Consider the following 16,508-nt stretch of genomic DNA (forward strand, 5'->3'; position numbering starts at 1 on the left):
TTTTTTAATGGAGGGGAGCGTCCAAAAACCGGATTGCCCCCCACTCACAGCCTGGAATGGTACAATCTGTTCAGCTGCCTCAGCGTTCTATCCCCTCATCCTGCTGCACATAATCCTTAGTTTGTGTGTTTTAATCAGGAGTTTATGCGATTCAACGCACATAAATCCACATCCAGGGAACACCAGTTGGTTATTTACTTATTACATTTCTATACCGCCCCATAGACAAATCTCTCTGGGCGGTTTACAAAAGTTAAGAACAGTGAACATTAAAAGCAAATATACAAAATTTAAAACCATCAAAAGCACAAAAACAACAATATCCTTTTAAAACAAGTATTCTGGGGTCAGTTAAAAACAAACAAACTCAGCACACGTTGGTAACTGCCTGGAACAAGAGAAAAGTCTTGACCTGGCGCCGAAAAGATAACAATGATGGCGCCAGGCGAGCCTCGTCGGGGAGATCATTCCACAATTGGGGGGCCACCACTGAAAAGGCCCTCTCACTACACAATTGTTGTGTAGGTTAAGACCATGTTTTCTGGTTCAGGGTTCCGGAGAAATCAGTCCCGCTGTTTTCAGTGGCCTTCATTCCCAAGACAAGCTGCCGCATTGCGGTCTTGCAGCCTGCTCAGACTTTCCCAGTATAATGCTCTGCCTTGGTGGTGCGGCCTGCAAATGCTTGGTTTGTTTCATTGAATTTATACTGTGCCTTTCCATAGGAAATGGCCAAGGTGGCTAAGTTCAGTAAAATCCACAAACAAGGAAGCCGCGTGCTCCATAATGGCTACCCCAGTGTACTGCTATGGTAGAACATAAAAGGAGCCCTGCTGGATCCGACGAAGGGTCCTTCTAGTCCAGCATTCTGTTCAACTAGCTGCCCATGGGAAACCCACCAGCAGGACATGAGTGTACCAGCACTCTTCTGCCCATGTTCCCCAGCAACTGGTGTATATAGGCATCTGGCCTCTGATACTGGAGGTAGCACAGAGGCATCAGGACTAGATGCCGTTGAGAGCCTTCTCCTCCTCCAGGAATTTATCCACCCCCCCTTTTAAAGCCACCTAACTTGGTGGCCATCACCACATCTTGCGGTAGTGAGTTCCGTAATTTAAGTCTGCACTGTGTGAAGAAGTCCTTCCTTTCATCTGCCTGGAATCTCCCACTGATCAGCTTTATGGGATGACCCCATTGGGCTCTAGTATTAGGAGAGAGGGAGAAATATGCCTCCTCATCCGCTTTCCCACCACCACCACCATGCATAATTGTGTGCCCCTCTATCACGTCTCCCTTTCCTTGCCCTTTTTCCAAGCTAAACAAATCCCAGCTGTTGTAGCCTTTCCTCATAGGGGAGCTGCTCCGGGCCCGTGATCATTATAGCTACCCTTTACAGGCATATCCGTCTCCACTTAACAATTCCAGCCACAGCCCACCTCCCTCCAGGTACACTCCCCACCATCACGAAGCGTCAGTTCACACCTTAGTGTTTAGCTATACACCTAAGACAATGTCCCCCATCAGACAACACGCTAAACCATGCATTCCCTTAACCATTTTGTGGTTTATTTTTAAATGATTTTATTTATTACTACATAAAATACAAACCAACATAACAATTAACATACCAATACCTAACAAATTACTTGAATATATAATTATTCACATATAATACTTTATCATAACATAATCCAACATAAATCAACATAATAACTAGTGCTCCCCCTTCCCTTCGGGATCATTCCTGTTTCCAAAATCTTAACACCTCTTCTGCTGGTGGTTTCCCACTTCCCTTAGAAAACACAGATATTAGGAACTGTTTCCAAATTTCCTCAAAATTGTTCATTTTTGCTATACCTCTTCTCACTTTAATGTTACATGTTAATTTATCATTGATAGCAATCTCCCATACTTCTTTATACCACTCTTCAATACAATAATCACCTTGAATCTTCCAGTTCCTTGCAGTCAGCAAATTCGTTATCAATTCTTTAATTTCTTTACTACTTTTTAAATCTTCATATAGTGAGAGTAATGCAACTCTTGGTGTTTCTTCAATCTTCATTCCAACAATTTCTTCAATCTCAGAAAACACCATCTTCCACAACTTTTGCACATATTTACATTCCCACCACATATGTAAATACATTCCTTTTTCCCCACAACCTCTCCAACAATTTGCTGAATGCTGGTTATTTATCTTGTTTAATCTAACAGGGTTAGGTACCACCTCCATATAATTTCATAATAATTCTCTTTTATTCTCACTGACATATTTCTCAACACTCTTTGTCTCTATAGTCCTTCCCAACTCTGCTGTCCTATCCTGCAGCATGGTTTAGCGTGTTGTCTGAATGGAGCCATTGTTACAGTATCTACCTACAACTCATGTGCAAAGTGTTTGTAAACACCAGTCTGTCATACAGCAGGGGCGTTGAACCTCAGGCCTGGGGGTCAGACTCGGCCCTCCTGGAGTCGCAATCCAGTTCCCCAAATGGCCATGCCCCTTTCCCCACATTGACAGGAGGTTCCCGCTTTCTCAGCCCCTGAATCGTTTGGCGGGTTCCCAGCTTTTGCGTGATCCCACCCACCCCTGTTCTATAAGGCTGCAGAGCCTCTCCTGCGGTCTAGTTACAGGCAGGAAGAGCTGTCAGTTAGAAGGAGCTGGTGTTCTGGGCCCACCCCTTGCCTTTGGCCCTGCCCACCACTGGAATGTGGCCCCTGAGAACTCTGAAATGGAATTTGGCCCCCTGGCTGAAAGAAGTTCGGCACCCTGGTCGTAGAAGTACACTCAGCAAGAGGTCATTGATGGACTACAGGTGAAAGCAGGGGCAGAAAAGAACCCAATGAAGTGAAAAGAAGGGAGAAACGAATTCTCAGGATACTGAACGTTTTATTCGTAGGTTGTCAAGCCCAACACATTTTGGCCTGTACCTTTTCAAGGCCTTTTTCAGGGGGTTGTAGGAAGACGTCTGCAAAGATCTTCTTATCAACAGAATGTCTTCGAAGAAGTTCTTTGCAGATATCTTCCTACAACCCCCTGAAGAAGGCCTTGAAAAGGTACAGGCCGAAACGCGCTGGGCTTTACAACCTATAAATAACCTACAGGCCGAAACGCCTCGAGCTTTACAACCTACGAATAAAAAGTTCAGCATCTTGAGAATTCGTTTCTCCCTGCTTTTCACACGGATGGACTACACCGGTCCTGTTTCCTTGCCAAGCTGGTTCTACCGAGAGATGAGGGCAGAACCAAGAAGGGGGAGAACCAGTGCTGAGCTGCCAGCTCTGCGTCTCTGGCTCTTTCTCCCTGTCCTGTCACCCAGTTATGGCAGGGAGGAGTTTAGAAATGGGGGTGGGAGGGAGAGGGAGGTGAGAAATGCTGGCTCTAAATGGTACTTGATTAATTGGAATGTTTTAAAATCATTGAGAACAATGCAAATGACCACCGGTAGTGCATCCAGTCTATAAATGTGTAGATTTAAGAAGTCATTCGTGTGTGTGTGTGTAATAAACAGATTTTAAAAATATGGAACGTTTTGGTGTACAACACCCGCTTCAGTCTGCTGAGATCCACAACGGAATCCCGCAGATCCCACGGCGGACCGGCTTTTTCAGAGTTGCGTAAACTCCGTGGACTTGCAGACCGTTTTCTTACTTTCTGGAATTTTACGCAAATTGAGTCGTAGGAAAATACTTGAAATAAAAAAAGCACCAGACAAAAATGTGCATTTCCCCACCACCACCACCACATAGGCTAAAGCATATTTTGGGTGGGATTTGCACATTTTTGTGAGCATAAATTTGTGCAAATGTTGGAAATTGAAAAGGCTCCAATTCCGTAAACGACCCAACGATAGATAGAAAGGCTCCTGAGGATCTGCAAAAAATGCAGATGGAACGGCTTCTACGAAGTGCATACGTCTCCAGCCTCCCGAGAAGATCTTACCGGGCGGGTCGAAGCGTCCCGCGGGGACTTGTGAGCAGTTGGTCTCCTTGCGGGTCTGCGCTCTTCCCTTTAGCTCCCCCCTCTTCTCCCAAGCAGGAAGAGAACATCTGTTTGCACTGGGCCTCCTTCACAGGAAGTGCGGAGATCGCCGAAGTCCTGCTGAACGCCCAGTGCGACCTCCACGCCGTCAACTTCCATGGCGACACGCCCCTGCACATTGCAGCCCGGGAGAGCTACCACGAGTGTGTCCTGTAAGCCACGGGGTGCTTGGACTCCCCTTTATGTTGTTGGAGTGGGGGGTGTGCCGGCCGGATAGCAAGACACCTTGGCTCTAACTGTCTCCCCCCACCCACCTCTGCAGCCTCTTCCTGTCGCGGGGGGCGGACACTGAAGTGCGGAACAAGGAAGGGGACTCGCCCGTGGACCTGACCTTGGAGAACTCGGAAGTCTGGTTTGCCCTGCAGCTCAACCGCAAGATCCGCCAAGGCATCCTGAACCGCTCCGTGCGCACCGAGCGCATCATCAGCAGGTGGGCAAGGCTGGGGGTGTTGAATCCCGCCCATTTGGGGTCCCGGTCTGGCCTTCTGGGGTTCCCCAAAAGGGCCCCACCCACTTCCTTTGGCTCCAGCAACTTCCCCCATAATCCACAAGCCTTTAGTGATTTCCTGGCTTTTCACCTATTCTTAAAATGCCTCTCCGGGGGCTTCGTTTCTGAAAGTAAGAGCTTTAAGCTAAGTTATGCTGGCATTTTTGACATTTCAGCACTACCCTCATTTTGCCCCTGGCCCCTCCCACCACTGGGAAGTGGCCACCAAGTGCTTCTCCAAAACTGGATTTGCTCTGTGGGCTGAAAGAGGTTTGACACCTCTGTTAAGAACATAAGAAAAGCCCTGCTGGATCAGACCGAAGGTCCATCTAGTCCAGTACTATGTTCACACAGTGGCCAACCAGCCATGTCCCCAAGCAACTGGTGTATACAGGATTACTGCCACCAATGATGGAGGTAGCACTTAGCCATCAGGACTACCGTATTTCTTCAATTGTAAGACGCACACTAATTTCAGTACCACCAACAGAAAAAAAAACCTAAGACACACCCGTGATTCTAAGATGCACCCCATTTTTAGAGATGTTTATATGGGGGGGGGGGGGAGAAAGTGCGCCTTAGAATAGAAGAAATAGGGTAGTAGCCATTGATAGCCTTCTCCTCCAGGAATTTATCCAACCCCCCTTTAAAGCCATCCAAATTGGTGGCCATCACCACATCTTACATCTTGGCAGAACCTCTCCAGGATCTCAGGCAAGAGTCTTCCCCAGCTGCACTGGGACCTGCCAGGGACTGAACAGGAGAAATAAGATTCTATGAAGAGCCATGTTGGATCAGATCGGAGGTCCATCTAGTCCAGCATTCTGTTCGCACAGTGGCCGACCATCTGTCGAACCAGGGACCAACAAAGCAGGACATGGTGCAACAGCACCCTCCTACCCATGTTCCCCAGCCACTGGTGCTCACAAGCTTATTGCTTCAGATACTGGAGGAAGCAGTATCTGGAGATAGCACACAACCATCAGGGCTAGTAGCCATGGATAGCCGCCTTCTCCTCCAGGAATGTGTCCAATCCCCTTTTAAAGCCATCCAAATTGGTGGCCACCACTACATCTTGCGGTAGTGAGTTCCACAGTTTAACAATGCACTGTGTGAAGAAGTCCTTCCTTTTATCTGTCCTGAATCTCTCACCAATCAGATCCATAGGATGATCCCTTTGGGTTCTAGTATTGTGAGAAAGGGGGAAAAATGTCTCCCTGTCCACATGCTCCACACCATGCATCATGTTTTTTTGTTCTTGCCTGTGTGAGGGAGAGGAGGAGACAAGAGAGCTGCACGAATAGTGCTTGTCTCCGCTGCCCCCTACTGGATGATTATTATTTATTTATTTATTTATATAGCACCATCAATGTACATGGTGCTGTACAGAGTAAAACAGTAAATCGCAAGGCCCTGCCGCATAGGCTTACAATCTAATAAAATCATAGTAAAGCAATAAGGAGGGGAAGAGAATGCAAACAGGTACAGGGTAGGGTAAGCAGGCACAGGGTAGGGTAAAACTAACAGTGTAAAGTCCAAACAACATCAAGTTTTAAAAGCTTTAGGAAAAAGAAAAGTTTTTAGCTGAGCTTTAAAAGCTGCGATTGAACTTGTGGATCTCAGATGTTCTGGAAGAGCGTTCCAGGCGTAAGGGGCAGCAGAGGAAAATGGACAAAGCCGAGCAAGGGAAGTAGAGGCCCTTGGGCAGGCGAGAAACATGGCATCAGAGGAGCGAAGAGGACGAGCGGGGCAATAGTGTGAGATGAGAGAGGAGAGATAGGAAGGAGCTAGACCGTGAAAAGCTTTGAAGGTCGACAGGAGAAGTTTATATTGGATTCTGAAGTGATGTATTGCATTTGCACCCCTGTGTGGCCCTAGTGGATTGGGAGTTGTAGTCATTTCAGACTTGCAGCTTTTTGGATGGGGTAGACCTTCTCTGTGACTATACCACTTCAGACTTCAAATATGTTACCTGAGAAGGCCGGAGAAGAGTATTTCCATATTTATTGCTTTCCTTTGTCTCCCCGCCCCCCCGGATATTCCTTCCCTGCCAAGCTATATACATAGAAATATACTCCTGGACGTTTATGAACAATGAAACAGCAATCTGCAACAATCAAATAACAATTTGATTTAGTTTATTTTTAAAAGGTAGTTTCGCAGGATTGTGGTGGGAGCGAAGACCCTGCTTGCGAAGACGCATTGCGTATTTCAAAAACCTCTGCATTCGAACTAGTTTTTGCTGTCCCGTTCCAGAGACGTGGCCCGTGGCTATGAGAATGTGCCCATTCCCTGTGTCAACTCCGTGGACGACGAGCCCTGCCCGGACGATTACAAATACATCTCAGAGAACTGTGAGACGTCCACCATGAACATTGACCGCAACATCACCCACCTGCAGGTACTGGCATCAGCTCAGTCCTTCCACAAGCAACACTGACCGAGCCCCCCCCCCCCAAAAAAAAAGGTGGGGGAGAGGCAGGTCAGAAATGTTCAGGAACCTATTTTAGCAAGGAACAATAAAAGGCTATTGCTGCCTGTCCTGATGTAGATGGGCAAGGGTTAAAAACTGAGCCACCCACCCCAAGCAGCTCCTCAGCTTTGGAGGGACCATGGCTCAGTGGTAGAACACTTGCTTTCTGTGCAGAAGGTCCCAGGTTCAATCCCTGGCTTCTCTAGGTGGTTGTTGTTGTTTTAAATAGTTGGGTTGGAAATGGTGGGAAAGACCTCTGGAGAGCTCCTGCCAGCCAGAGTAGACGGTACTGGGCTAAATGGGCAAATATTTAGCCCCCAAAATGGGCTAAAGGGACCTAAAAGCTTCCTTAACACCAGCTTAGCAGTTAAAGCAAAAGAGGCTGAGGGTGCAGAGTGAGGGATTTCAACCAATTTATTCCCAATATGGTTCAGTGTTTCCTGAACAATATGTACAGCCTCTGCACCCCCATCTCCCCTCTCTGATCTGCTCTCCCCATCTCCCCTCTACAGTATGTACAGAGAGAAGGAGCCTCCCTTACTTGTGAGGAGGAGCCTCTGCAGTCCCATCTCTCCTCTCTGATCTGCTCTCCCCATCTCCCCTCTACAGTACGTACAGAGAGGAGGAGCCTCCCTTACTTGTGAGGAGGAGCCTCTGCACCCCCATCTCCCCTCTCTGATCTGCTCTCCCCTTCTCCTGTCTACAGTATATACAGAGAGGAGGACCCTCCCTTACTTGTGAGGAGGAGCCTCTGCACCCCCATCTCCCCTCTCTGATCTGCTCTCTCCTTCTCCTGTCTACAGTATATACAGAGAGGAGGAAACTCCCTTACTTGTGAGGAGGAGCCTCTGCACCCCCATCTCTCCTCTAATCTCCCCCCTCTCCCCTCTATAGTATGTACAGGGAGGAGGAGCCTCTGCACCCGCATCTCTCCTCTACTTTAGTGTGGATTCTCATTGCGTTGCCTCCACCTCCCTTCCTTCCCACACTGGAGGCATTGCAGCTGGATTGGCCCTCCCTGAGGAGGGCTACAACTGGCTTTTGCCCTTGGGTGGGGGCCAGCACCGTTGCCCCCCCCACACCCCCCAGAGTGCCCCATCCATCTTACATCTCCTCTTTTTGCCCTCCCAGCATTGCACGTGCCAGGACGATTGTTCTTCCAGCAACTGTCTATGTGGGCAGCTCAGCATTCGCTGCTGGTATGACAAGGTGAGCAGGGAAGGGAGCCTGTTGGCTGACCAGTAGAGGGGAGAACAGAGGTTGACCAAGCAGTAGGGATGCAACAGGAGGGAGGAATTAATAGAAGTATAGCTTCCAAATCGCATGAGGTACTGGTTCCCCTCTATTTAGCACTGGTTAAGCCTCCTCTTGAGTTTTGCATCCAGTTCTGGGCACCACACTTCAAGAAGGATGCAGACAAGCTGGAGCGTGTTCAGAGGAGGGCAACCAGGATGATCAGGGGTCTGGAAACAAAGCCCTATGAGGAGAGACTGAAAGAACTGGGCATGTTTAGCCTGGAGAAGAGAAGATTGAAGGGAGACATGATAGCACTCTTCAAATACTTGAAAGGTTGTCACGCAGAGGAGGGCCAGGATCTCTTCTCGATCCTCCCAGAGTGCAGGACGCAGAATAACGGGCTCAAGTTAAAGGAAACCAGATTCCGGCTGGACATCAGGAAAAACGTCCTGACTGTTAGAGCAGTACGACAATGGAACCAGTGACCTAGGGAGGTTGTGGGCTCTCCCACCCTAGAGGCATTCAAGAGGCAGCTGGACAACCACCTGTCAGGTATACTTTGAGGTGGATTCCTGCAATGAGAGGGGGTTTGGACTCGATGGCCTTGTAGGCCCCTTCCAACTCTACTATTCTGTGATTCTAATGTCTGGGCTAAAGGCTGCATATGTCGTCGTCCCCCCTCACTTAATTTCATCCAGCCCACTGGCATTTCCAGGGTGCTCCATCTCCCCAAGGCCATCAAGAACATTGGCTAGTTGGAAGCTGGCCCTAGACGTTGCTCCATCCAACCCTCCCCTGCCTTCCCGAAGGGAGCAGGTGTGTGTCTTCCCTTGCCTCCTCTCCAGGGTAAGCCTGGTTCCTGTTGGTGGATCCCAAGCTAAGTAGCTGGAGTTTCAGGAGCTGGCCGTCCCCAAGCACTCTCTTCCTAGGCGTTGCAGTTTTTTTACTTGTTCATAATACAGTTGAAAACCTATCGTTTACTTTATTAATGTTTCATGGACTCATATATGCTTAATAATGCAATAATGTTGTCCCCCACCTCGATCCGGAGGGGGAGGCGGGCAAGAAATAAATATTCTATTCGATAAATGAATCCTTGAGCATGGGCCCCGGTTGTTTTTTTCCTGTGGATCAGTGGCTCTTGATAGAAAAATGGACCCCCGCCCTGCACTAGGAAATGTAGTGAAACTGGTGTGCGGCGCTCCTTTCATCAACGGGAAAAATGGTTGCCATTACAACCGCCTCTCCTCAAGCAAACAGGTGCTCTTGAAGCCTGGCCCTTCTCACCTGGTGCTGCATTGCTGGTGCCCACCTTGTATTCCTTCATGTGGCTCCTGCCAAGACGACACACTGCCAGTTAGGCCCAGGGCCGGGAGTTGGCATTAGCGGGCATCTGCCAAGGCTCGTGTCCAAGCAGGGGGCCTACTGCCAATCTCCAAAGTCCCTCCCCTCTTTGCTGTCGCGACCTCTTCACCTGCCCTCGAGGTGTCGAAAACGAAGAGGAGCCATTTGCTCAGGGCGACCGTGCTGCTCGTGAAACGCCGGCCTCAACAATATGCCCCCAGAATCCTTTGCAGTGCATGGGGTTTTTGAGGTACTGCTGCAGATGTTCTTGGCAAACGGTTCCCTGAAAGTAGAAAGATATCATAGAATGATAGAATAGTAGAGTTGGAAGGGGCCTATAAGGCCATCGAGTCCAACCCCCTGCTCAGTGCAGGAATCCACCTTAAAGCATCCCTGACAGATGGCTGTCCAGCTGCCTCTTGAATGTCCAACCCCTTGCTCAGTGCAGGAATTGGTTGCAGGCCGTTGTCCTGACTGGAGGGTGGGGAACCTGCTGTCCACGGGCCCCAATACGGCCTGCCGTGGCTCCCCAACCAGCCAGGAGTGGCTCGGGCTCTCTCTGCGGTTCCCCATTCCCTGGCCTGGAAGCCACCAGGAGCCTGGGGGAGGAGGCAGAGAGAGAAGACCCCTTGTTATCTACAATCCGTGACTAGAGCACCCCCCTCCTTACGGGCAGAATTTCCATTTTGTATTCAGGAGAGAAAGTTGGGCAACTCTTGCTTTCCCCCCCCCCCCCCCAGGCAGGACTCTGTCTGTAAGGGCTGGTGGGGGAATTTTGACCTCTGAAGCACAACTCAAGGCCTAGCAAAGCTCTAGTTACAGATTCAGGAAGGAGGAAACCCCTGCCGACATCGCTTCCTGTTCCTTCCCTTGCAGGATGGCCGCTTGCTGCAAGAGTTCAACAAGATTGAGCCGCCCCTGATCTTCGAATGTAACCAGGCCTGCACCTGTTGGAGGAACTGCAAAAATCGTGTGGTGCAGAGCGGCATCAAGTGAGGGCTGTTTTGTTTTGTTTCTTCTTCCTGCTGTCACAGTTGTCCAAGCTGTGGAAGACTATTGGCCCCACGACATGCTGTCATGACTCAATAGTCTGCCACAAGAGTCTTTGTGGCCTTTGCTGTATTATAAGAGTCGTTGGGCCTGCTCAGACAACGCACTAACAAAGGAAGGGAGAAACAGGTCCTCAGGATGCAAAAGGGTTTATTTATAGAAAGCTCGAGGCGTTTCGGCCCTGTGTCCTTTTCAAAGGCCTTCTTCAAAGGGGCTTTACTTGGTTAGAAGTTGTCCACAGATTTCCCTCTAGCAATGAACTGTCTGGCACTGTTAATCACTGGTGACTGCTCATTTCTAGAGGGAAAACTGCAGACAACTTCTAACAAGTAAAGCCCCTTTGAAGAAGGCCTTTGAAAAGGATACTGGCTGAAACTCCTCAGGCTTTGTATAAATAAATCCTTTTGCATCCCGAGGACCTGTTTCTCCCTCCTTTTATTGGACTTGGACGCTTTTCCTCCTTTCGTTTTGGTTTTTCAGACAACACACCTTAAGCCCTGGTTAGGTTGCTAACCCTTTTGCAGCAAATGAATAGTGAGCGTGTGTAAACCATGGTTATGTAGCCCCCACGGCACCCTAAGCCATAATGTTTAACTCAAAGTGCATAACCACCGTGGCTCAGCGTTGTCCTGAGGAAGCGGCTTTGCAACCAGCCACTTTTTAACTTATCTACATGGGCTGTGTGCCCAGACTGGGAAGACCGCCAGGTACCAACCAACACACCAAATGAAGAGATAACACTTAATTTGTATTTCTCACACAGTTCAAAACATAAAGAAACAGAACAGTCTTTCTGTGCTTACGCCGAAGTCAAAGCCAGTCCATAAATCAATCCAGTTGTCATAAAGGGTCCGGGAGAGAGGGTCACGAAAGTCCACAAAGCCAGTCCGAGTTCCAAAGGGCAGGAGAGAGTCACAGAGTCCAAGAAGTCCGTAGTCCAACCAGTATAGCAGAAACACAACAAGGCCAAGGTTTCAAGGTCCAGAGCTTTCTCAGGCAAACCAGATTAAGTCTGACAAGATCCTGGCCTGCGTACAGTTACTTAAATACCCAAGCCCAGAATCACAGCTGTTCCCTGTTTATCTGGCGTTTAGTAGCAATACGCTTGGATCTGCGTAACGCCTCCTTCTCCGGCCTTTGTTGTTTGAACGATGGCACTGGTAAGATGTTTGTTTGCCTTCCTCTAACGCTGAGCTGGAGGGAGCCTCTGCTGGCTGCTGCCCAGCCATGCTGGGACTGGGTCCAGCCTGCGGCTCTTCATCCCCAGACTCCTCATCGTCAGATACCTCACAGTTCCTAACAAGCGTGTCGTCTGAACCGGGGTCAATCTCTCTCCTTTTACCATTGTTGTTTTTCACTTGCCCTTGTGAGGTAATCCTACAGGTGAGTCTCCAACTCTCTCTCTCTCTCTCTCGTGTTCTTCTTTGCTGCAGGGTCCGTTTACAGCTCTACCGCACTGCCAAAATGGGATGGGGCGTCCGAGCGCTACAGACGATCCCCCAGGGAACTTTTATATGCGAGTGAGTGGCTGCTGGTGGGGAGAGAAGAAAGATCTTTCCTGCTCCAGCTATATGTGAGGGTGGGAGGGTGGGTGGGAGAGAGGGAACTGGAGGCCTATCCCCCACACACACACATATTGAGGTTGCCATGGTGGTCGCAGACTTGCTGGCTTCGAGAGATGGCTAACCTTCTATCAGCCCCACTCTCATTGTCTGTGTCTTCCTGGGCACAGATATGTGGGGGAACTGATTTCCGACGCAGAAGCTGATGTAAGGGAAGACGACTCCTACCTGTTTGATCTAGATAATAAGGTAAGGTTTCCCCCCATGCTGCTTTTTCACCTGGTCAGGAGTAGCGGGGTTTAACTTAAAGTTCTTCTTAACCTGTACCAGGGGGTGCAAAGACTCTGGCCTGGGGAATAATCCAGCCCACCTGGTGTCCCGGTTCAGCCCTCTGGGGTTTCCCCAGTGGCCCCACCCTCTTCCTTTGGCCCCACCCCCTTTCCCACCTGCCACCAGTCGTGGTGTGGTTTTCCAGCTTTTGTGCGGTTTTCCTCCGCCCCCTTCTAAAAGGTTAAAAGGCCTCTCCTGAAGGCTTAATGACTGGCAGTAAGAGCTTTAAGCTGCAATAGGCTGGTGTGTTTCCCCCCGCCCCTTTGGCCCCTCCCACCACTGGAACATGGCTCCCCAAGAGCATCTCTGAAATCGAATGGTTCCATCAGGTGCCCCTGTTACAGAGCAAGGGATCTGGGAACCAGAACTGATGGTTTCTCTGCAAGAGGAGAGAGGGTGGGAGGAAGATGAGGACGCGTTAAACGGGTCCCACTTTGGGGGCTGAAATGCTGCGCCTGGTTTCACCTTCCCCACCGGCAGGACGGCGAAGTGTACTGCATTGATGCGCGTTACTACGGCAACGTCAGCCGCTTCATCAACCACCTGTGCGACCCCAACATCATCCCCGTCCGGGTGTTCATGCTGCACCAGGACCTACGCTTCCCCCGCATCGCCTTCTTCAGCAGCCGGGACATTCAGACCGGTGAAGAGCTCGGGTCAGTGGACAGGGAAGCGAGAGAGAGACGGGGAGGAGGAGAGGGGAACGGGAGCCCGGGGGCCGGCATGTGTACGTGCTGTGGTTTCAGGTTACAGGAAAGGCAGCTTGGTCCAGCTAGAGCACCCTTGCCCTGAAAAAGGGGCAGTACGTACTCGTGGACAGCCTTTTCCAACCTGGCACCCTCTCATGCAAGCACTGAGTCATTGCTGACTCTTGGAGGGATGCCAGTTTTCGCTGATGTTTTCTTGGCAGGCCTTATAGCGGGGTGGTTTGCCGTTGCCTTCCCCCCAGCTAGCTGGGTACTCATTTTACCGACCTCGGGAGGATGGAAGGCTGAGTCGACCCGAGCTGGCTGCCTGAAACCAGCTTCCTCTGGGATCGAACTCAGGCCGTGGGGAGAGTTTCGGCTGCAAAAACTGCTGCTTTACCGCTCTGCGCCACATGAGGCACCCTCCAGGTGTTTTGGACTTCAACTCCCATCAGCCTCAGCCCGTGTGGCCAATGGTCAGGAACGCTGGGAGTTGTAGTCCAAAGCATCTGGAAGGCACCAGGTTGGGAATAGCCATTCTTAGCTCCGAAGTGGGAACAGAAGGTTTTGGCTTAGCACCTCGACTTGGGAGCGCACCTGAGTCATGGGAGGAGCAGCATGAGAGGGTGGCGCACTGGGGAGTGTGCGCAGCCGAACCACCCCTCTGGAGCAGCTGCGGTGCAAGATGGATCAAGTCAGAATGTGAGGGGGCAGAGGGAAAAGCTGCCGAAAATGTGCCTGGCTTTGTTCGTGGGGACACCAGGTGTGCCCTTGCCAAGCATGACATCTGCAGCTTCAAACTCAGACCTAGCCCAGGGGAGGGTTATGAACAGGCAGGAAGAGTCACTTACCCAGAGCTGTCATCCCCATTGGAAGCTGCCTTATCCTGAGTCAGACCATTGGTCTACATAGCCCAGTATTGGTGACACTCCCACACTAGAGGCCTTCAAGAGGCAGATGGACAGCCATCTGTCAGGGATGCTTTAGGGTGTATTCCTGCATTGAGCAGGGGGTTGGACTCGATGGCCTGATATCCCCCTTCCAACCCTACTGTTCTATGATTCTACGACTGGCAGCAATGGCTCTCCAAGGTTTTAGGCCTGTTTTTCCCCAGCCCAGGAGATGGTGGGGATTGAACCTGGGGCCTTCTGCATGCAAAACTGAGGCTCTACCATTGAGCCACGCCCCCTCCCTCTTACTCTGACTCCGGTTTCCTTGCTCTGGGCTGCAGGTTCGACTACGGCGACCGCTTTTGGGACATCAAGAGCAAATACTTCACGTGCCAGTGCGGCTCCGAGAAGTGCAAACATTCGGCCGAGGCCATTGCCCTGGAGCAGAGCCGCCTCGCCCGCCTCGAGGCCCACCAGGACGGCTTACCCGACAGCAGCAGCCTCCCTGCCACGCAGGCCTAAGCCGGGCCCGGCTGCCAATCCAGAACGTTGGGACCCTTCCCTTCTTCCACCGGCCACGGGCTGCTCCTCTAAGACCAGGCGTGCTGGAACGCAGAAGCTTCTCTTCCCCACGGGGCGTTCGCCTCGAAGAAACATAAAGCTGGTGGAAGGGCTGTGTCTGCCTGTGCATCGCTCTTCCCATCTGATCCACCTTGCCGGCTGGAAGAACTTAAATGTTCAATGTGGCCTTTTTCTTTGGGTCCAAGTCAACGTTTAGGAAGAACTTAAATGTTCAATGTGGCCTTTTTCTTTGGTTGGGGCCAAGTTAATGTTTAGGATTTTGTTAACGAAAGGTTCAGTTTTGAATGGGAACCAAGGCTCGGACTCTCTCTCTCTCTCTCTCTCTCCCCCTCTCCCAGCCTCCGGTTCCACTCTCAGAGCTACCTACCCCTTTCAACCCCATGGAACAGCAGCGGAAGCCTGATTCGGTGTTAAGGGGCCAGCTTTATCTTTCTCCTCTTTTCTATGGGTTTTCACATTTTTGTTTTTTAAACTGTAATTTTCTGGGGCCATAAAAGAAATAAATGTTGGCATCTGGTGATTTTGATACAAGCTAAAGTGAGCAGAGGTGGATTTTGTGTGTTTCTTCTTCTTTTTCTTCTTCTGTTCCTTCTGGGGGGTGGGGTGGACTCTGCAACATCCATTTAATACTAAATTGCATACCTATCCTCCTGCCTCTTTGATTTCTAAGAACAGGGATCCTGTTTCCTTAACCTCCCTAGGCTGCCGGGGGGTGGGGGTGTCCCACAAATCAACTTGCTGCGGTCATTGTGGCAAGGAGGTTTGAGGCCATCTTTCCCCTGTATTGTGCTGAGCTGCGGAAGGACACCCCCGTGCCTCTGAAGCACAATATAACTTCAGAGACAAAGCCCCTCCATGTAGCACAATATTTTCCTGGCCTCCAAAGCCAACTGTAATTTGCAGGGTCCTGTCTGTAACCTGTTTCTACTGGGGGTCGTATCTTCAACAGAGCGAGGGCTGAACTGCCGGCAAATGTTGGCTCTGGCCACTGGCTTCCTCCCACAGGAAGAAGAAACATAAAGCTGCTGGAAGGGGAAGAGAGATCCACGGAAGTGTGTCCTGTTCCAGGGAGTGAGAGAGAGAGTGACCTGCAGGTAGCGAAGGAGCCGTTTTGCCTAGGAGAGAGAGGCGGGGGAGAAAGCCGCACCTGAGCTTCTGTTCTCCAGTTTGTGAACTACCCACAACTCGTTGCCTCTTGGGGAAAAGCAACGACACTGTATTGATGCCCTTTTTCTTCTTTTGGGCCAAGTGAATCTTTAGCTCTTTGTAAGGAACGGTTCCATTTTGAATGGGAGTAAAGACGTGGCGTTCGTCAGTCCTCTTTCTCTCTTCCCCCAGCCTCGTAATAGGGCCTGCCCAGTCCTTGACCCGAGGCCACTGCTCCAACCCTCCCAGCTGGGAGGTAGATCAGGCTCCTGGTGGGCTTGCCTTAATCTTGGTGGATCCCAGATTATACAAGCCTGCACCAACACAGCCTACAATCCATGCATGGCAGTCCACTAGAGCAGGGGTGGGCAGCTTGCGGCCCTCCAGGTATTTTGGTCTACAATTCCCATCAGCCTTTGCCAGCATAGCCAGTGGTGAGAACTGATGGGAGTTGTTGCCCAACCTTGCAAGAAAGGCTTTCTAAACCTTTTGTAGGGATGTCGCGGGCGCCTGACTGGGACCGGAAGTCCGGCAGGCTCTCCTGCGTCTGCCCCCCATGGATCCAGTCAGGTGGCTGTGCAGCCTGATGAGCAGCCGGCAGCCCTCGTCCAGAGCCTCCATTGGGTGCGACAATGGAGGCTTTGGAAACGGTGGATTTCACCCGTTGCGTAAACGATGGC

The 16,508-nt window shown here is 50.5% G+C and overlaps 1 protein-coding gene across 3 annotated transcripts in view; it reads left to right on the forward strand.

Annotated features, from left to right (window-relative positions):
* Window positions 1-15,966, forward strand: part of EHMT2 (euchromatic histone lysine methyltransferase 2) — a 50,844-nt gene extending 34,878 nt beyond the window's left edge. For all 3 annotated transcript variants that reach the window (XM_063122379.1, XM_063122381.1, XM_063122380.1), the window contains 10 exons: window positions 4,040-4,194; window positions 4,305-4,472; window positions 6,786-6,930; window positions 8,134-8,211; window positions 10,459-10,574; window positions 12,066-12,152; window positions 12,365-12,443; window positions 13,005-13,180; window positions 14,442-14,777; window positions 15,721-15,966. In XM_063122379.1, the coding sequence (XP_062978449.1) occupies window positions 4,040-4,194; window positions 4,305-4,472; window positions 6,786-6,930; window positions 8,134-8,211; window positions 10,459-10,574; window positions 12,066-12,152; window positions 12,365-12,443; window positions 13,005-13,180; window positions 14,442-14,622 (1,185 nt within the window). In that variant the 3' untranslated portion in view covers window positions 14,623-14,777; window positions 15,721-15,966. The remainder of the gene's footprint in view (window positions 1-4,039; window positions 4,195-4,304; window positions 4,473-6,785; window positions 6,931-8,133; window positions 8,212-10,458; window positions 10,575-12,065; window positions 12,153-12,364; window positions 12,444-13,004; window positions 13,181-14,441; window positions 14,778-15,720) is intronic.
* The last annotated feature ends 542 nt before the right edge of the window (window positions 15,967-16,508 follow it).

Source organism: Elgaria multicarinata, chromosome 3 (genome assembly GCF_023053635.1).
Source record: "Elgaria multicarinata webbii isolate HBS135686 ecotype San Diego chromosome 3, rElgMul1.1.pri, whole genome shotgun sequence".
NCBI lineage: Eukaryota > Metazoa > Chordata > Lepidosauria > Squamata > Anguidae > Elgaria > Elgaria multicarinata.